General features: G+C 48.6%; 1 protein-coding gene and 1 long non-coding RNA gene across 2 annotated transcripts; one reads left to right on the top strand and one right to left on the bottom strand.

Moving 5' to 3' along the window:
* Window positions 1-2450: 2450 nt before the first annotated feature.
* On the bottom strand, window positions 2451-3359 carry TSSK6 (testis specific serine kinase 6). Its single transcript, XM_009088123.1, has one exon. It carries the CDS (start codon window positions 3357-3359, stop codon window positions 2451-2453), a length of 909 nt encoding a protein of 302 aa, XP_009086371.1.
* Window positions 3360-10348: 6989 nt separating this feature from the next.
* Window positions 10349-11720, top strand: LOC108961749 (uncharacterized). Its single transcript, XR_001990107.3, has 2 exons — window positions 10349-10758; window positions 11475-11720. It is a non-coding gene; the product is annotated as an uncharacterized LOC108961749 (long non-coding RNA).
* The last annotated feature ends 8872 nt before the right edge of the window (window positions 11721-20592 follow it).

The raw sequence follows: 20592 nt of genomic DNA, 5'->3' as shown, positions 1-20592 counted from the left end.
GTATGACACAAGACCTTTCATTTCCAGGTTGCACTGCACCAGTACGTTCCACATAGCCTGGGCAGGACAGAGTCACAGTGCAGGAGGAGTCTGGTGGGGCTGATTGGGATATTGGTAAGCCAGTGTGCTTAGAATGTGCTTGTTCTGAATCCAAGGGCTGTCCCATAAACACAGGGCTCAGTGCTTCATGGCCAGAATAGTGGGGGTCAACTGTCAGCAGTCAGGGAAGGGGCACTTCCATCAACTCTGCACCTCCCAGGAAGCTTAAATAAGTTAAAGGTTAAAAATTTCTACCCTCCAGAGGAGGAAATAAGCTTAGGGTAGCATCAGGCTGAGCACATGCAGAGGCCTCTGGAGGGGAGGGGTGCTGGCAGAGCTGTGAGCCTCTGCCTCATCCTGCTCAAAGCTTCTGCTCCTGCCCTCCTTCACAACTGATATCCCACTGGTGCAAATTAGATAAGAATTGGCTCAGGGTCTTTAAAAGTGATTTTTATTTTTAATTTGCATAATTAGACGTGTAATGGACTATTTTTGCAGCCCTGGGACTGCTCTGAGGTCGTTAGTGCTGGCCCTGGGAGATCACCATCTGTCTGCAGAGGGCGAGGGCCGCGGGCAGCCTGGAGCCTCCTGTGGCTCGTTCAAACCTCTCCCCACTTGAACCCCAGCTGCTTTCCCAAGCCACCCAAGGGGGTACAGCCTCACAAAACATTAGTCATCTGTCCCAGCTGGTGTCCTCAACAGATGCAACCATTTAGGAGAATGTGGTGCTGAGGGGAGATTAATAGGGTCTGGATTTTAGAATGATTCCCACTGTTATAGCTTTGTCTTTAAGAAGATTGAGATAGAGCAAAAAGAGAGGCAGTGCAGCAACACCAGGTTTGTGCTTCCCAGGTTGTGGGGAGGTACCTGCAGGCAAGCAAGGCTGGAGGGAGGCAGTAGATGGAGGTGGACAGGTATTTGGAGGTCCTGGGGCATGGATTGGGATGAGACTGATAGGGTGGCTGGAAGGAGAGTAGAAAAAGAAGAATTGAGCCTTGCTGAAAATTTCACTACCCTGAAGTCCACCTCCTTGCTTCCCATGTCCTTTTGACACCTCCCCTTCTTTTCTATCCCCTTCCTGATCCTTCCCAAGCCTGCTTCCACAGCCCTGGATGGCCTCAAGACCCCCTTTGTATCCCATTACTCTGTCTACTTTACTTGGCTGCTGCAAGTTCTATTTTGCAGTTGTGAGAAGAACAAAATAAATCTTCATTCTGGGGGTGGCAAAATTCCCTGTTGCCTGCATGCTGAAAAGCCTTGGGCTGGCTCTGCTGCCACATCTTGTTCTACTTAAACTGCTGCTTCTAACAGACCCAAAATGTTTGCTTTGGGAAAGGTGTTTCCACCTCCTCCAGCAGGTCCATGTGCACTGGTTTGTCCATGTCAGACATGGCCTGGCCCCAGGCCGTGCTGCCAGGCCTGCACTGGGTCAGCTCACGAGGCAACATTACTATCAAACCACCCAACTGGACATTTCCTCTTAGACTTCAGTCCACTGGAAGCTGGAGATGGTTTAGAGTGGGTTGAAATGTCTCATGAAAGCACATTTCAGATGCCAGCTCCTACCTTTAATTAACCCTTGAAAATGGGACTTGCCCATAAGAATCCATAGAAGATTCTGGGGGTTGCATTAAGGGTAATTGGTAATTTTTCACATTGAAGCTGGACAGCAGGAGTTAACAAAGTGGTTCTCCTTTATACTTTTATCATTTTTGCCTTTCAAGTTCCCCATGGACAGTGGCATTTCCCATCAAGTATCTTTTGGCAGACATTTCAAATATTGCTAGGAATAAATATCTGAAAGATGTTCCATGTAAGGTGTGGATCTCAAAGCCACACCAAAACTTTTGGCTGGGTAATGCTGTCCAGGTGCCTGCAAAAATCCTAGTGAGATTTTTGGGCTGTGAGTGTCACTGAAATAATAGCACACAAAAAATGCGACATTTTCTCTGCAGCAGTGATTTGTAGGACCACTGATTCTCCCCTCCTACCTGCTCAAATGCAGTTTGGTGGTGAACAAGGCTGAGAAGAAGCCAAGACCCCTGTGAGAGCAGCTTTTCTCCCATAGTCCCTGTTCATTCAGCAGCAGAGGGTGGAGAGGAGCAGATTGGGGTGACTGTGCCAGAGTTTTGGTGTTCTAGGGAGATGGGCTGTGCTGCAGCACCTCACCACCCTGCCCTGGCAGCTCTGCATGCCTGTTGTGTCTCAAAACCCAGCCTGCAGCAGGCTGCCACTGCTGTTTTGGGATCTGACCACCTCCTGAGAGCACACGGCCTTGCTGATGCCTGAAGTTCCATCAGCTCCACACACGGGCACCCCTGGGCCTCAAAACAGTCGACAAACCACAGAAATGCTCTTTCATTTATTGCACCAAAGCGCTCTTCCAGAATCTTCAGGAAGGGCTGTCTCCTTCAGATGTCCCCGTTGAGCCAGCGGTTCTTGGCTATCTGTCCCGCGCCGGGCCGGGACGATGGGGTGTACTGCAGCAGCTGGGTGATGAGGGCTTGGCATGGCTCCGGCAGCGGGGGCAGCCCCTCTGGGTACATCACCCCCTTCTTCTGCAGCTGGGGCATGCTCTGGACATTGGTATCATCAAAGGGAACGTTGCCGACCACCATCATGTAGAGCATCACCCCCAGGCTCCATATGTCGTATTTCTTGGCATCGTAGGGGATGCCCATGAGCACCTCTGGGGAGGCGAAGGCCGCTGTCCCGCAGAAGGTGGTGCTCAGGTCCGGGTACCCTTTGAGCTCCTTGCTGAAGCCGAAGTCGCTGATTTTGGCACGGCGGCCGTCGGCAGAGAGCAGCACGTTCTCGCACTTGAGGTCCCGGTGCACCAGGTTGCGGTCGTGCAGGTAGCGCACGGCCCTCACTACCTGCACAAAGATGTCCCGGGCGTTGGGGGCACAGGGCAGCTTTCCCAGATTCTCCAACATCTGCAGCAGGGTAGTGTCCATGGCCTCCATCACGATGTAGAGCTTCCTGTTACAGACCTCGATGAGCTCGTAGACGCGCACGATGTTGGGGTGCTGGATCCTACGCACGATGGAGAGCTCCCGCGGCAGAAACTTGAACACGACAGCTCGGGACGCTCGCTGCCGGTCCACCACCTTGACAGCCAGGGGCCCCTTGTGTTTGCTGGAGGTGGCCGCCTTCACCTTGGAGAAGCTGCCCTCCCCTATTGTCTGACCCAGCTTGTAGCCCAGCTCGTTGAGTATCCTCTCTCCTCCATCAGACTTTGGCGTGGTCTCTGGTGCCGGGGGGCTTTCTTGGGGCTGCTGTTCTTCCCCAGCATCGGGAGGCTGCATTGTCTGCTGCATGGCTGCTGCTCACCTTTGCAACAACGGGTATGACAATATGACAACCCTTGCTTCCATGCCCCACCCAGCTATTGTGATGGGTGGAATGTTGTGTGTCACAGGACCTTTGGGAGGTGATGTGGGCATGACGTAGGTGTCTGGTGGGTCCCCCCTGCTCATGGGTGCCCCTGGCATGCCTGTACAGAGGACTCATGGGATAATTCTGCTGGGGCTGGATACTTTAGAGCTTTTACCCTTTCAGCCTCTTCATTTGAGTTCTCAGCAAAGGGCTGTGTGGATGAAAGATCAAATGTCAGCTTTCTGGGGTCAGGGACCCATTTGGGGACCTACATCAGTTTTGTGCAGGGTATTACTTGCATTAAAATCCAAACTACACAGAGTGGTCGAGTGGTACAAAGGAGTGACTTCTTCTGGCACCAACTGTGAACCACCTTGGCTGGCTACAAATATTGACTTCTTTGGTGCGCAAAGCTATTACATTACTAGGGAGGCTTTCTGACCTTTTGTGGGGTGGACAGGGAACTTTCAATGCATCTTTCAGTAAAAGCAGCTTCTTGGTTTCTTGAGCTTGGAACTGTTCTTTATCTGTTTTTATCAAAATGATATTTTGGAGACTTACAGAGAAGTGAAACCTGAGATCCTTCTCAGACCTTCTGTAACCTGGATTTTAAAAGGTTTTACTCAGTTCTAGTTGCCATAATGTGGCAGTGAAATTGAGCACAGGGCAGCTGGGCTGGGCCAGAACACCCACTGCAGAGCAAGGCATCCCTCTCATCACACTCTCTCTCTCAGGCCAATGTCAGCTCCTTCTTCCAGGTGCTGCATCCTTGGCTTTCACAAACAGTTGTTTCTGGTTTGTGCTGGGTTTTTTAAGCTGTGTGAGTATTCCGTCCTTCCTGTGGAGCCCACATTTGCTTCCCAGCTGTACAAAGCACCACAAAACCCCATCTTCCAAAACACCAATTCAAACACTATATTTAGTTTTTGAATATATGTTTCATTTTGCAAGTCAGTTATAAAGAGGAATGGTGATCAGCTGAAGATGAAAGAAAATCTTTCTTGTGAGTCCATCTTGTCGGTATTCTGAAGTGACTTTGAAGAAATTAAAATGGGCCAAAGTTGCAAGCATGGGTCTGTATGTGCTGCAGGCGAGCTTTACTCTGAACTAAGAGCAAGTAAATCAGTCACCATGCTGAGTTTTATCTGCTTAGAGGTTGTGGGTCCAAACCAAACCACTTTCCCACTTCAGGTGTTATTTCTACAGGCCAGTTGGAAGTATGGGAATTTACCATGCCATAGAAATGTGGGTGCTGGGCATGTACCACCAGGAATACCATGAGGCTGTACCAGCAGGCATGTTGGGGCCTTCAAATAAATGCCCCCAGATTTCTTATTTCTGAAGTGGATCAGCAAGAAGCCATTTCCAGAAGTCCCTGCACTGAAACTGATGTTACTAAACACAAAATATCCCACCTAGCAATCAGCAGGCCAGATCCCATTTTGCTGGATACACATGATTTCCTGACAAGTTTAGCCCTTGAGTCATAACCACAGTGACTTCAGCTGAGGTCTGAGCTGGATTTTCAGAGGAGCTGGGAACTTTGAGATGGCTGAACATAACTGAACGAATGTGGACATTTTTATGCTTACACCAGGCTTCCCTTTCCTACTTACTCCCAAAGTACCTCTGGAAAACACCTCTGCTGCTCCTGGGAATAGAAAGACATGTGCAGACATCCACAGGGGCTTGGCTAATGCTCAGAATGTATTTTAAAACAGGAACAGGCAGTCACATGACAGGCGCCTTCCCAAAAGCCACAGGTAAATCCTCACTTATGGGAAGCCCCTTTGAAGCCCCTCCATAACATAACCAGAAGAGGGAGTGTCCACACTGATGTGGAAAAACCAAAGTGACAGCTATAAATCAGGTTGCAATGGTAAGGAGCAATATAGAGGAGTCCTGTGCTGCTGGTAATTCTTATCTGCTCGAGGGAGCAGGACACTTTGGGAAAGTTTTCTGCAAACTTGGCTGAAGTGGGCAGTTTCAGTCTCAGTAAGCCCTCCTGGGAGCCCAGAAAAAGCCTTGTGCAGTCAGATGCTGCTGGAGCATCCTGGGGGTGGGAAGGCTTGAAGGAGATAGGGAAGCAAGCCCTGGTTTCTCAGGGAGGCAGCAGCTATCGAAGCAAACACTCCCCCTCCTGTATGCTCCAGGCTGCAGCTCTGCGAGCTGCCGTGGCTGCAGGCATCACTGCTGTGCATCCCTGAGCTCCTGCCCCACAGCCAGCAGCGTGGCCTGGGACTGCTGCAAACAGCTCCAAAGGCAGGCAGCAAGAGGCTGGGATGAGAGGGGTTGGTTTGGCAGGGCACTGCCAGGCACAGGAGGAGGAATGACAGCTGAGTTCAGCTTTTTGTGTTGTCCTTAGATCTCAGAGAAATGGATTTTTTGCTTGGTTGGCTTCTGGCTCAACATTTATTGGTTTAAAAATGCACCCAAAAATCTCATTTGCTTTCAATCCCTGCATCTCAAGTACTGCTACCTGTGGTATAAATATTTAGGTTGCACTGATATACTTTAGTAGTGTGCTCGCTACCAAGATATATTAAAAAATGCTGAGCTCCTGTGCTTTCCAGAGCATTTTTTGCATCAAAGCTGTGTTTGTAGAACTCAGTTGTTCCATTGCTCTTGTTAATGAGAGCAAGCAGAAATCAGGCAGCAATTACAATTACTCCTGCATGTGAGCAGGAGGAGCTGGTCTGCAGAGGTATAAATTATTGGAGCTCACTGTCAGGGATTTTGTTATGGGATGGTGGCACCATTGTGCATCAGCCTGCCATGCAGTTAGTCCCTCTTCCAAAGGACTCATCAGCTCCTGAAGGACCACCAGGTAAGCCAGCCTTGCTGGGAAGCTAATGCAGCTGGAGGTCTCTGGCCACCTTTGATGGACTGGACAAGAACACACAAGCCATGACTTCTAACAGAGGAGGGACTTTTTTCTTTCTGCATCACCCCTACAGATATTTTTTCACTGATAACATGCCTGAGTGATGTCTTTTGGGGGGGCTGCTCTCTTGCTGAATGTCAGTGAGGGGGCACTGCCTCAGTGCAATCACTGAGATCCCAGCTGAGATGCATATGGCAAGCCAGGCAGCTAAGAGGGCCATGAGATCATGCATGCTTTGGGAACTTCCCCTCTCCCTGTAAACCCATTGCCCCCGAGCCCTGGGGGCAGGCTTGTCAGAGCCTCAGATGCCTGCCATTGATCTGATGACAGACTGACACCTCCGGGGCAGGGATTTCACTTGAGAGAGAACACTGTTGAGCTAACGTGGGTTCTGCTGGCACAAGTGCAGCAAAATACAACTCCTGTGAATGCAGATGTCCAAGAAGCCATCACATGCCATATTTTTATACCTTGTGCCATGGGGCTGTAAGTTACAATGTGTAGCAAGACCTCTGCACTTGCACGGGGCCCTTGAGATTTCTTTAAATACCTCTATTTCCATACAAGCAGAAATATTTTGCCCAAGGGCTGCAATGCTCCAGACCTGTCAAGGAATTCCTAGGTGTCCAATTTGTGGCAAGTCCGTGACCAGACATTATTTCTTGGCACCCTGTGAATATGGGAATGGGCAAACATCTGAACAAGAAATAAATGCAATGTTAATGTTTTTGCTTTACTCAGTCATTATAGATAACACAAAGGGTAACCACAGTTCTTCCCAGCAGACACTGAAGTTACCAAGATCTTCTTGTCAGCAATGGGCAAACAAAAGTTTTCTGGTTTATTCTGTATTTGATTTTATTACTTTTAAAAGTATGTTTGTTGTACTTTCAGAGACTGCTGGCCTGAAAAGAAGCATGCTGCTCACAGCATTATTTTCCACCTATCTGGGTGCTGTAGGTGCAGAAGGCTGGTGAAAATTCTGCACATAATTCCTCTGTAGTCCCATGGAGCTGTGCTACAACCTCCAGGTATGAGTACCAAAGGGAACAAGCCAAGCTGAGGCCAGCTTCTAAGAGGCACAGCCAGTGAAGAAAATGACACTTGACTCTCAATGACAATTGACTCTCATTTCAATATTGATGCTATTTGCCCCTTTATTGCCAAGAACCCTTCAGTGTGATAACTGATCACTGGTGTGTGTGACATCTGAGCAGCTGAAAAGTGGGGCAGATCCCATGAAAAGCATACTGAACCCAAGCTCCCTGGGGAGCTGAATTGCTGCCAGTGCCCTAGATCCTTTCCTGCAAAATCAAGATGTCTGGGTGGTTATTTTAGGCACTGGTGTCAAACAGACCTGTGAAGTCAAAGGTACAGCCTTGTCTCTAAACATTTGATGTTGTGTGTCTGCACAATAGCACCCTAAATTTGGCCATGGGGCTGTGGCTCCTCCCTGGCAGCAGCAGCAATGCAGACAGGGGAGAAAACCAGAGTCACAGGTAGTCAGAAATCTGTGCTGGGAAATGTGCTGGTTTTGCTGCTTCTGTCTTCCCCTCACATTTCAAGGATTGGTGTCTGTTTCAGATATCCAGGCTATGTTGGGTTTTTTATCCCTTTGGCAGATAAGGAGTTTTGGGACCTCACATTCCTGGTGTTCAGAAGCAGATGTGACCCTCACAGGTGTTGGCTATCACATCTTGCCCTTCCCCTCTTTTCCAACAGAATAAACTAGTGAAGCTGGATGTGGGACTAGTAAAAAGTCTCCCAGAAATTCAGCAGGGTTAGAAGAATAACACCAAACAGCAAACTCAGTGGATAGCCACTTCATTAACCAAGGTTGTTCAGACACTGAAGAGAAACCTGAGGCCAGCACTCATGTGCCAGAAACATCTCTTCATGAAAATTAGAATTTAAACAGTGTGAGGGACATTAAATGGGTTTGTAAGCCATCAGAGGGAACAGATTCATGGCAGCAGGCCATACTACCACCTCTTGGAGCAGCTTGTGAGTGCCTCAGTAGGTGCCAAAGGAGAAGAAAGATAGAAGGGCTAATGAGCTGCTCTGCAAAGAGGATTTTGCAGCTGGCATCGTCAGGCCACACCTGCCAGGAGTCTCAAACCTGAAGGCAAAAAACTCGAGTGGAGGGGGAAAAAAAAGGGGCTAAGCAGGCAGTGACAAGTGAGTTGCTGGAGGAGCAGGAAGACTCTCCTGGCAGGGCTGTCTCTGAGAGGCTTTGTACCAAAATTCTTACGGAAGGAGGAAGCAAAGTGAGATCACATGCCTCCATCCTTGCAGTAAGTGGAAAGTCATGCCTGGCTTGTCAGAGCAAAGGAAAACCAGCTGCACAGGGGAGCAAGCTTTCCTCTCCAGCGCTGGAATGCCTGCTGAGAGGGGTAGGCATGGCTGCAGAGATGGGGGGGGAAGCAGACGGGCTCCTCAGCCTCAGGGCTCACCACACCCTTTCCTGGCTGGAGGTGTTGATTTCCACGTGTCTCTGTTCAGAGGGCTCCTTCCCACCACCTCCCTCGAGAGCGGTGTCCTGTCCGGAGGGCTCCTTCCCACCACCTCCCTTCCGAGAGCTGGGCCGCTGCTCCTCTCCTGGCCCGTGCTGCCTCGGCCTTCGAGGGGCCGATTCCTGAGGGCTTCGCAGGGAGGGCCTCCAAAGGGAAGGGCTGTGCAGCACCCACGAGAAGCACTGAGCCTGCTCTTCCTGCCCCTCCTCAAGGCTCCTCGAGGCCGGGGAGAGAGCCCAGCCAGCCTGCTGAGGTCCTCTTTGCTGCCAGGGTGACAGACAAGGCCGTGGGTAGAACTGGGGCTCCACACTGCACATACCTGGAGGTGAGGAACATGTCCCTGCTCTTGTTGCCTCAGGATCCACAAAAACCTCTTTTGTAGCTGAAAGATGAAATGCCTCCCAGAGCTGGTGACTTGCTGATCTGTGTTTGTATGTCCCCAGGCGGTGCTCCCTCATGGCTGGCAGTCCAACAGCAGGGAGAGGGCTTCTGGTAAGGATTTAAGCAAGGCCAAGCTTTCAAAAGCCACAGCAAGGGCCTTTTGGTCTAGTGGAAATGGAGTTGGAAGTAGGTGGTGTTTTAAACAGGACGAGACTCCTGGTACTAAAGTGATTTCAGCATTTATTATAATAAAAAGGCCTAAAGCATGGGGGCCTGTGGGCCGAGCAGGAGCGTTCCTGTTGAGGGTGCTGCAGCGCCGGTGCCGGGGCTGCTTCAGCAGCAATGTCCCTGATGTTCCAGGTGGAGCAGCACGGCTTCCCTGGGTCAGATGCCCCTTTTTATCCTGTTTTTTGTCCCTTAGGATTGGTTTCTTTCTGGATCCTTCATTTGCATGAAGGTTTAAGGCATCTGACTGACCCATTGCAGTTCTGTCCAGGCTGGCTCCTTTCGCCTGGGGAGTGGTGCACTTCACTTGAGTCAAATATGGCCCGTATTTCTTATAACTACCCATTTAACCCCTTTTACAGTGTAACAACTAAACTAACAGTACATGCTTCACAATTATCAACTATTTTACAACAGTTTCTAACCTATTTTTAGCAATTGGCAACGAGGGTTGAGAGGAAAGCTTCTCAACTCCCAACTTTTCTCACCACATCAAGTTGTGTCCATTAAATCCAAATATAATTAAGAAAAACAAGTAAGCATTTTGTGTTTAACTATCCCAAGTAAACACTCTTTCCTCCTTACTCTGATTTACTTACCTGCCTGTGGAGAGCATGATGTGTTAGAAAGAGATTCAGTTGTCTGGCACCTCTTGTAAGTAATTTGTGGTCAGTTAGGGACTGCAGAATTTGGTCTACAATTAGGCTACAGCAGCCTATGGTGCACAGGGTTGGAAAGTGATGGCAAAGTTTTGGAGCTCCTAAGCAGATGTTTAAATGCTTTTAAGTGGTATGGATGTTATCAGTGGCTGATTTCATGAGGTGTTGTGGAGTCATGTGGTAAAACCTTTCCAGAAGGCGTTCCACAAAGCCCTGAAGTGGCTTCTCCCACAGATCTGGTTAGTCCTGGTTGAGCTGGTCGGGGAGGACTGAAGGAGGGGACAGGCTAGACATGCAAACCTTCACGAAGAGAGCTTCAGAGCTGTCAAGAGTTATGAGAGAGCTCAGACTGAGATTTGAAGATAGCAAGGCCAGATTCTAAAGGCACATTCTAAGTGGCAGAAGGAGGTGATCCTGGACCAGACAGTTGGTGTGCGCACATCAAAGAGGGAGGGAGACAGGCAGGCACTTTGGGAGCAAGGCTGGAGGCAGCTGAAAGGGTCTGGAGGTCTGTTTGCTGAGCAGACACCATCTGTTTACTCCATCCAGCACCTCACTGCACCAGCCTTCGTGGCATTTGAAGCTGAAACTGCCTGAGAAATCAAGCAAGAAACTCTCTGTGACCCTGGGAGGAAAACTGCCAAGGAAATTGAGGCTCATCACACCCAGCTGCCAAAGGGTGGGTGTTTTGGGTGGGGACTGAGTACAGCACGGATCCTGCAGCAGCAGCAGCAGCAGATCCTGCATTACATTGGCTGCTTTGCTTTCCAGCAAACTGGGCTTTTTGCTGCTTTTTTGCTTGTGGATTTCCCTAAAAGGGAAATGAATCCATTGAAGGAAGAAGCTTGGTGATCCCCTTGCCTCCTGGCAGTGGGCTGTGGGGCTGGGCTGGAGGGATGGCTTTGTGTGGGCTGTGGGTGCTCCCATGACATATTATTTATATTTATTAATTATATGTTATATTATATATTTATAATCTCCCAGTGCCCGAGCCAGGAGGAATACACAATATCACAGTGCCCTCTTGGGGGCAGGTGTTCCTTGGAAATAGACCTTTGTGATTCGTGTGCTGAGGAACCCCTTGCTTGCCACTGTTGCTTATTCTAGCAGCTCCTGCTGCTTGGCTAAATCATGGAATCTCCCACTGAACAATACCCCTCCTGGAGAAGAGCTCAGAGTTTGGCCTTGGGTTTTTATTTTATTACTATTTCTCTGTTGCTGATCTGCACTTTGAATCTAAAGTGACTGGGGTGAGGAGTTCCTGAGTGAAGATGGCAGTCTGCCCTCAGAAATGAAACCTGTCTTGTTTAAATGCTGTCAGATCACTCGGTCCCAGCAAGAAACAAATTGTTTTAACAATAGACTTAATTAGCTGGTGTTTGTATTCCTTCACAGAGTGCTCGAGTCCTGCTGCTAGACCTGTCTGCAAGCCGTGGCATCTCGTGTACAGGAGTGTGAAGAGTGAGTGGAGCGTTAAATAAGGACGTGGATAAGTGTGGCAATTCCCTGCTGACTGCCAGAACAGCCTGCAGAGCAGAGACTGAGGCCAGCCTCTCTTCCCCCCCAGGTTTTGCAGTGCCATCTTTTGTCAAACATGAAAAAGAAACAAAAAGTGAATAAAAACACAACTTCCAGCAAATATTTGGGATGATCCTATGGAACTGTAACTATAACACAGCTAATATGGCTCTTGATGCCCTACTGTTGCCCTTAATGCTCTGAATGTAGGATTCTTAAGTCCAAATCCTTGTGGCCTGTATAGTGGCCGCTCTTGACTCACACAAATTGGGTTCTTCTCTCAGGAGCTTGTGACAGGACAAAGGGAAAGCTTGGCCTCAAACTGCACCAGGGAGGTTCAGGCTGGATATTAGCAAGAATTTCTTCACTGCAAGAGTGGTGAGGTATTGGAACAGGCTCCCCTGGAAGTGGTGGAGTCCCCATCCCTGGGAGTGTTCAAACACTGAGCAGACGTGGCACTTCACAATGAGGTTTAGTGGGCACGGTGGTATTTGGTCAAAGGTTGGACCTGATGCTCTTGGATTGGAGGTCTTTTCCAACCTTAATGATTCTATGGAACAAACAGATTTTTTTTTTTGTAATCCAGACCTATAATTTCCCTGGTTCCTTATGTTTGTGGGTTATGAAAGAACCTCTGTTTTAAGGAAGATATGAAATGACAAGCCTTTGCATTTGTGACAGTTTCTCCAGCATGAATGATTTTGGGGGTTGGTTTTGTTTTCTTTTGTTTGCTTTTTTTTAACAAATTCAGCTAAAAGTCCATCTGTGGTGAGGATTCAGTTGAAAAAGATGTGCCACCTGGCAGATGAGTCCATGACTCTAAAAGCTGATTTTTCTCAAAGCCAGACTCCAAGACTGATGCTGAGTGCTTCCCTAACTTGTTTTTTCGCTTTCTAGATCTAGGTTGCTTCAGATCAGAAACAATGTTTTCCTAAATGCCAGGCCTAACATCTTGTTCTGGGCTCTGCCAGTCAGTCTTTCATGTTGCTGCTTCTCCCCGTCCCTTTTCTCATGTCATTATGTCCCTAAAGAGAATGCTTCACAGGGCAGCCCTTGGCCATCGTCCACCTACACCAGACAGCACAGTCAGTTGGAAAAGATGGAGCATGGGGCAAAAAAATTGTGGTGTGAGCAATGTTTGTCCCACTAGGTACAGCTGGGAAATGCTGGGCCAGGTCTCCTTCTGTTTTCCTGGGTCAGCACCCTTTTTTAGCTGGGATGGAGGAGAAAACCTTTTGTTTCTGAGCACCCCTTGCTGTGTGTGCTGAAGCCTTTTTTTAGCTTGCAAAAACAACAACTGGCCTCCCCAAATCCCTGCTTGCTTTCTGAGCTCTGGCAAGGTAGGAGACAGCATCTCTCCTGTGCTTTGTTTCCTTGGCTCTTGCTTGGCCTCAGCCTGTATAAAAGCTTTGTCTGCTTTCATTTTTCTGCTCAGCAGCTCTGTTTTAAGGGTACGAGTTGTTTGATTGCCACTTACTGGATCCTGCTCTCAGACTGCTGTAAATTCAGCAAGACTGAACTGTGTGGCCTGAGAGGGATTGTGCCAGGCAGAGCTACAGCTGAATATTTTAGAAAAGCATCTGTATTTTAAGAAAGAAGAAGTGCTTTTGTGGACAAGGGAAGAGAATAGAGGAACCTATTTTTTGAGAGGCTATGGTGGTCTTGCAGGGCAAGGTCTTGGCACCTGGAGGAAGGATAGCTCCTGCCAGGGACCTGCTTAAATCTGCTTGGTTCTGGCCAGCCTGTGAGCCTTGAGAGTGTGTGGGGAACAAAGCTGAGCCATGCCCTGCAGGCAGTGGGACTGGGGTGAGCATGGCAGGGTCTTCTCCTGCAGCTGCCAGAGCACTTGGAGAGAAAAGCAGAGTTGCCTCTGCCTCCAGCATGCAGACTCTGCCTCAGGAGCAGGCTCTGAATTTTGAGCAGAAAAAAAGCCTCTCTTGCACAACTATCTTCCTACCTCCTGGTGGGTTTCTTAATACAGATTTCAGAGAAAACCAATGATTTTTTCCAATTTTTTTTTTGAGAAGGAAATGTATTCAACACCCCCCTCCTCCCCTGCCCCCCCTTTTTCTGTCCTACCAAGCCCATATCAGCAGGCTGCAATGGTAGCAAGCTAAGCAGAAGTGCAAAGATGACACCTCTGGGTTCTTAGGCACTGCTGGAATTCTGGCAGTGGTGGGAATCAGGCACAGCCTGTTTGTCAAGACAGAAAATGTTTTATTTCTCCCAGATACCCATCTGGCAGGTAGGTGTGATAGAGAGAGGCAGCTGTGTGATCATTAAGGTGGCATTGTCTCCTGTGTGCTCGTCCTTCTCCAAGTCACTCCAGTGTCCTGAATGCACAGCAGGAGTGATAAGGCAGGGTTTCATCAGGAACTGTCAGAGGCAGAAATAAATAACTTCCAGTCATATAACTTCACTCAATTTCTGTCTGCTTGTGCTGGCCATACCTTGTATGATGGTACCACCAGAAACTATTTTTAAATGTTAAAATTTAAATCAGCACACAGTCCTGCAGGCTAAATCTGTTACCAGTGATAACATTTCCACTGCAGTGTGTTTTGTAGTGCCTCAAGAAAAGCAACTGATTGGAGTGATTTATTTCCAATCCTAAGGAAAAAAGATAGCCTTGGAGCCTTTGTCAGCAGCAGAGGAAAAGCAACCACAGTGCTGGGCAGGCGGTGTCTGCAGTCACGGAAACAACTGATAACAACTTTCTCATCTTATCACTTCACAGATTTTTTTTTTTTTTTTTTTCTTTCTGCTATAGGATGCAGACATGAAAGAGTCTCTAGGGTCCTCCTGCCCTACATGGGAACTGCAGCAACTGTCCTGGCACAGCTTGAGAAACTGGTTGTCTTAGTCACCATGTAAGACATGGCTGATGGATGAGGCTGCAGAGAGGAATGGAGGTGGAGGCAGAACGTGGGCTCTGGCAGGGGTGCTGTGGTAACTTACACCCACAGCAGGAAGGGTCCCCCAGAACCTGTAGGCACACAGGAGTGTGGCTGTAGCCCAGCCCCATCCCCAGTGGGCACAGCTGTGAGCAGCAGGTGAGCAGCACTGACAGCAATGAGCCATGGAGTGCCCAGGGGCACTGAGCAACCACCACAGGGAACAGAGGGCACACAGGTGCCATGCATCAACAGGAGGGGATAAAAGGTTGGGCTAAAGAACAGGAAAGATCAGAGCTTGCAGCCTTCTGAAGTGGTGTGGTGTTACTCTGTATGGGTTGGAGCTTTCTGAAATTGTATGGTGATACTCTGTGTATTGTGGCTGTCTCAGCTGTGACAGGCACCCCTGTGTTTCATTTCAGCCAAGAAACTGAGCAATTAGTTATTACCCTGTGCACATCTGGGCACAGCCCATCACTTCTGGGACACTTCTGGGTCTGAGTGTGCTCCCCCAGGCTGGCTGGTCCCAAAGGAGATATGGCAGTAGTCATCCAGAGATGCTTCAGGTCCTTGGCATTTACCAGTTTCTCGAGTGGCTTCCCATCCATGTTGCACAGCAGTAATAACAAGATTAGACTGCTGTCACAGACAGATCACTTTCCTGTGAGAAGTTGGTGTGGCACCAGCTGAGAAAGCCCCTGAGGGCCAGTGAGTGAGGAAGCATCACCACTGACTAAAACCTCACCAAATGATGTGGTCAGGCTGGGATTATGTGCCACCAGGTTTTTATCAGAGAGGCAACTGGTGGTGGCTCTCTTTCCTTCTAGCATCCATTTTGGTAGGTTTTTTGCATTCCTCAGTGAAATGCAGCATCCCTCTGCAGATTTTACAGCCTGAGTTTCTGAGAAGGAATATTTGAAGAGGAATTTCTGGGTCTGAATTGCTGAGGGAAAAAAAAAAAGTCTGTTTAGGAGATGAGGACTTTTTGTATTTCTTTTCCTGACTTCTCCCACTAAGAAAATACTCTTTATACAGTTATAATCAGGGGACTTTCCCACCTAGCTGCCTTGTTTTCAGTTTGGATGTTCTTTTGTCTCCTTACTGGCAGACACAGCCTCTGGCAAGGGAGAAGCTGCTGTTTCTCCAGCCCCTCTGAAATTCCTCCTCACCTCTCAGAATACCAAACATATCTGATAGCTCAGGCTTGATTGCAAGATGCTGATCAAGTAGTTTATCCTCAGGCATGGGAAAAGGCCCTGGATTATGAAATCCTCAATTATTCTGCTGACAGAGTTTGTGGATTCTCCCTGTGCTGCTGTGACCCCCATATGGGAGATGTCCTCCTGGCAGTGGTCAGGAGAGCACAGCAAGTCAGTGCTGCTGCTTTCCAGGCAGGGCATTTGCTCTCTGTAGCCCCTTTCCCCACTGTCATTTAGGAGCATCTGATTTTTAGGCACTCTTGCTGCTTCTTCCTAACTCCAAAAATAGGTGTCTCTGTTTAATTAATTATGCTTACTTCTTCTGGATGCATAATTGCAGGAGCCAGGTGAGAGTGCAGTGTTTTGCTTCCTCATCACTTACCCAGGACTTCATTAATGACAGCTGATTGTCCTGTCCCCATATCCCTTGCATGCATGATTTACAGCCTCTTTCATCACAAATTAGCTTTTTCCTGCTTCTTTCAAGCCTTCTTGTGTTAACCATGGGCAGAGCATGGTGGCTGGGCTGGGGTTCCTGAGGCAGACGTGGGAGCAGGAGCAGCACATCCTGCAGCTCCCTCTCCTGTGCCTGCCTGAGACACCCCTTCCCCTGCATCTGCTAAGCCAGGAGATCTGCAGGGCAGGGCCCTGGCTGGGCAGAATTACCCTTGTCCTGGTGCCTGCCTCTCCAGCACACCTCCCAGAGGCACTTTTCACCACAGGGCCATTTCACAAGCTTCCTTGAAGCTGTGAACCTCAGATTTTCTTCTTGGAGCAGCCTCAAAGGGCATTTCCCTTCCATGCTTCCTGGCACAGGACTTGTGTGGGCACACTGGCATTTCCAGCCCTCTGCCATAAGTGTTGGAGGGAGGCTTCAGTTCCTCAAACCCTCAGATAAAGTGTTCTGGGGAAACTTTGCTGTGTGCTTTCCCAGTCTGTGAGACACATATGTCATGATGTGATTTTTGGGGTTGTTCTGTGGAGAGCCAGGAGTTGGACTTAATGAATCCTTTGTGTCCCTTTCAACTCAGGATATTCTGTGATTCCATGAGGCTGCTGCAAGGGACAGCACTGGAAAAGGGCACTGGAAAAATCTCTTGCCCAGTCTGTTTGGTCTTGGGTTCATGTTGTGCTGGAAAAAAGAATCAGCTGCTGGGTGTTGTCATGGTGTTGCCTCCTGCTTTGCATTTCACATTGCTCTGCATGGGCAGATGTCACCTGTTTCATTTCTAAGGTGACTGCTGCCAGTGCTGTGATCCCAGCTAATGCCCGAGACCCCAGTGGTGACACCTGATGTAAAAGCAATGCCCTGCAGCACTGCCCCTGCCTGGGAAACCACACCTTAGGCAGCCTCTGCTGTGCTGCCTCCGCCCATCACATACCCGAGGATTCAAAATCAGATCTTTGATTGGACCCTGCCAGGAATGATGGCTGCTCCCTGCTGCCTGCCTGAGCCCTCCCTGCAGACCTGCACCCAGCAGGGATGGGGCTCTGCAGAGGTCAGTGCACCCACTGCTTCCTGAGCAGCTTTCCTCCCTGCACAGGGTTTCCTGCTGGGCAATACAGCTGCTGCTGCAGATTTCCATGTGATTGCCTGTGCAGGGGCTCGGGAGCAGCTCTTCTCCAGTTAGCAATGAGCAGCTTTCCAGTGGAGGACGTCCCAGCTGCTGCAGGATGGGCAAAGGGAGGAGGACTCATCCCTCTTGGCCACAGAGAGAAAAGCTGGCTGGGCTGGGGTGGCAGCCAGGGCAGGGGAAGGGGCTGTTCAGAAAGGATGTTTGTGGCCATGCTTCATGCTGGCAGGCTGTGTGGAGGGTTACCATTTATCACTTGTCTTTCAGATCCTACTCTACACCCTTCCTTTGGGGAATCAGAGCCACTTTGTAATTCACAAGGTTTGGCATTTATAAGTTTTATTTTTCTACCAAACTCTTGTAAGAAGGGGGACTCTTGGGCAGGTAGGTAGCTTTAGGGAGCATCGACCTCTTGAACTGAAAACAAGTTCTCTTTATCTCCTGCTCTAAATCTCTGTAACTTCTCCAGTGACTTCTCTGACATATCCCCAGGAAGCAAAATAAACACGGGGTTTGGACTGGTTAATTCTGCAGAACAACTACTTGCAAAATCAATGGCGGGTTGTTTTTCTTCTCCTTTGCTGAAGCCAGAAATAGGTCAAGCAGCAAACCAGCGTTTCTGAGGCAGCCAGGAGTGGCTGATGTACGTAGGTGTTTCAGAGGTGGCCCCTCTCCGGGGTTACTGCTCTGCCTAAAATCCCCCATCTCCCTTGTGCTAGAAGGAGGAGGAAGTGCTTGCAGCAGAGAAATGAAACCACTTAAGATTTCCTCGAACAAAGAGGGTGGGTTTTTCAATAGAAAATACATCTTGTTCGTCCTCCTCCAAGGCTGTGTGTCCGTGCCGCCCAGCTCTGCCCGTTCTCTCCTGCCGCCCGCGTTCGGGAGCCGCCGCCCTCCGCTCAGCCCCCCTCTCATTAACACCGCACCTTGCCTGCGGTCAGGTTGTGTGAGGCAGGAAATCTTCTTAATGCAACTGAATAAAAGCGTCTTGCATTGTATGAAGCTATTCTGGATCACATATGGGGTTGTCAGGTCTATTCAAAGTCACATTTAAGTTAATATGGTCACAGCAAGACGGCAATATTCACAGTAATTTAGGTCTGCTCTTCAGTAAGGTTGTCCCACTTAATATCCCTTGGAAAATCCTAGTCCTGGTGACTGGCTTTATTTTCTGCAGATCTTTTGGATGTTTGCTTGTCCCTTTTGGATGTCTGGCAGCATTGCCACTGACAGAGGCTGTAACAAGCTGCTGCATGGGCTTTCACAAGCAGTCAGTCAGTCACTGCCTTGGAAAAAAATAGGGGTCTTTGTTTCCTCGTGTGTCCCCCTGAGTGTGAAATCAACCCTTCAGAACACACAGTCGGGGCATGAGGGTGACAGCCCACAGATTGTTTAGCATTGCTTTTTATTGTTGGGGCAGCAGAGGAACAGTAATTAGACACATGCAATGTTCTATTTCCTACTGCTGGGTTTTTTATATCAAACTGGCTTGCTTAAAAGGCAGAGTTCCTAGACCTGAAACCCAGGAGCCATGGGGCTCTGCCACTGATGTGCATGGGCTGAGAGCTGCCAGAAGGTCCTCTTATGAGTGCCCATGTCAAACAGCAGAAGTAGTGTGAGGGCTCTCTCCAGCCAAGGTCACAGGAAAGAATTTTATAAAAGCAAACAAACCAGCAGCCTGTTTTGGAAAATGCAAATGAGAAACCTGCTTTATCACTGCATCTGAATGGGAGTGGCTTGCAGAGGAAAGGAAAGGAAAGAAAGCCAGGGATGGGAAATGACCTTCCAGAGCTTTCACCCTGCTGCCACGTGGCTCTGTCACCAGGGACTATCTCCTAGCACAGCCACTGTGACAGCCCCTCAGAGTCCTTTCCTTGCCAGCTTCCTCACCAGTTCTTCAGAAGAGATCAGAATAGCCCAGCTCAGATAACACCCAGCGTGCTTGTGCTTCCTTCCACGTGTAGGTCTCTTTCAACATCTTTTGTGTTGGCTGCTGCAGTCTTTTGCACCTAAGTATGCAAATAGCTCCCTCCAGTCCAGGAAATACACAGCAAAGTTTGGTTTTCTCCAGTGCGACCTTGTAAGTTCTCCCCTTTTTTGAATTTCTGCATGGCCCAGGTCATGATCAAATACAATGTAAGAGAGAAGCTAATTTCTTAGCTTCGTGTTGGGTAGGGTCAGTGAAACATCACTTCCTTTTTATGGAATACGTAGGCTGACTGCATGCAAAGAAAAGGCTTTTACCCACTCATGTTGTTAATGATGGTCATTATGGCAGGCAGAAGGAACAGGCAACAAGACTGAGATCCCATTGTGATGCACAGTGCATGAACACCAAGTGTTACACTGGCCCTGCTTTGTATTAGAGTCTAATTGCAGCCTGTCACAGTCAACAAACCATTTCTTCCATAATGGAAACCACACGCGCTCTGTATTACACAGTATGCTAAAAGATATTGTGAGAGCTGGAGAAAAGAGCCCCTCACTTTTCAGTTATGACGATTTTTTTGTTAGTATGTATAATTTATCTCTTCAATAAGGAGTAGTTATTCCCCTATTGACCTACAGGATTTTAATAAAGAGTAACTGTGTGGCCTGACAACCTTCTTTAAGCACCTATTTAAAAAGTAACAGATGTTAGGCTAGCATGAATAATATTCTGTGAACAGGGGTTATTTTCATTTTGTGTACCTCCTTAGCCCACCCCAGCAGTGGAGGAGAGCCTCCACTGACATAATTATTAAAATTTGGATGATGGAAGTCCTTGGCCTGCCCAGCCTGTGTCTTGATGCTGTGTGACTGCTTTGCTATTCCCTGCCCTCAATGTACAGCTGAGAGAGTGCTCAGGGACTGGAAAAACAGGGACTGCTAACAAAGCTCGAGGAGCTGTGGGGGGTGAGAAACACACGGTGGTGTTTCGAGCCTGGGCTTTCCCATGAAAACTTCTATATTAAGGGTTTTGCTCCTGTTTGTTGTTGCTAATTTGATATTTTGTATCAGCACTGCAGTTTGTCCTTTATATCTTGGTATTCTGTGGGGGCAACAAAAAAGGATGCTGCTTGTTTGTGAGCCTCAAGCCTAAGGAAAGAATGTGACAAGAAAGCTTTGATAGCAGTGAAGTGGCTGGGGATTGAGGGAAGGAAATGGGCAAATATTAGCAAGGATACAGATGAGCATGGGAATGCTCTGAAATGCCAAGAATTTGTGTGAGTTTGGAAGTTGTTTGTTAACTGAATTAAGTGACTCTGAAGCACAAACACTTGGGCAAAAGCAGATCAGCAAAGCAGCCTCTCCATAACAGCAGCTTCCAGCAAAATCCAAATAACGG

The sequence above is a fragment of the Serinus canaria genome, chromosome 7 (assembly GCF_022539315.1).
Source record: "Serinus canaria isolate serCan28SL12 chromosome 7, serCan2020, whole genome shotgun sequence".
Lineage (NCBI taxonomy): Eukaryota > Metazoa > Chordata > Aves > Passeriformes > Fringillidae > Serinus > Serinus canaria.
Note: the sequence above shows the minus strand (reverse complement) of the source record. Positions and strands in the feature narration are given on the sequence as shown.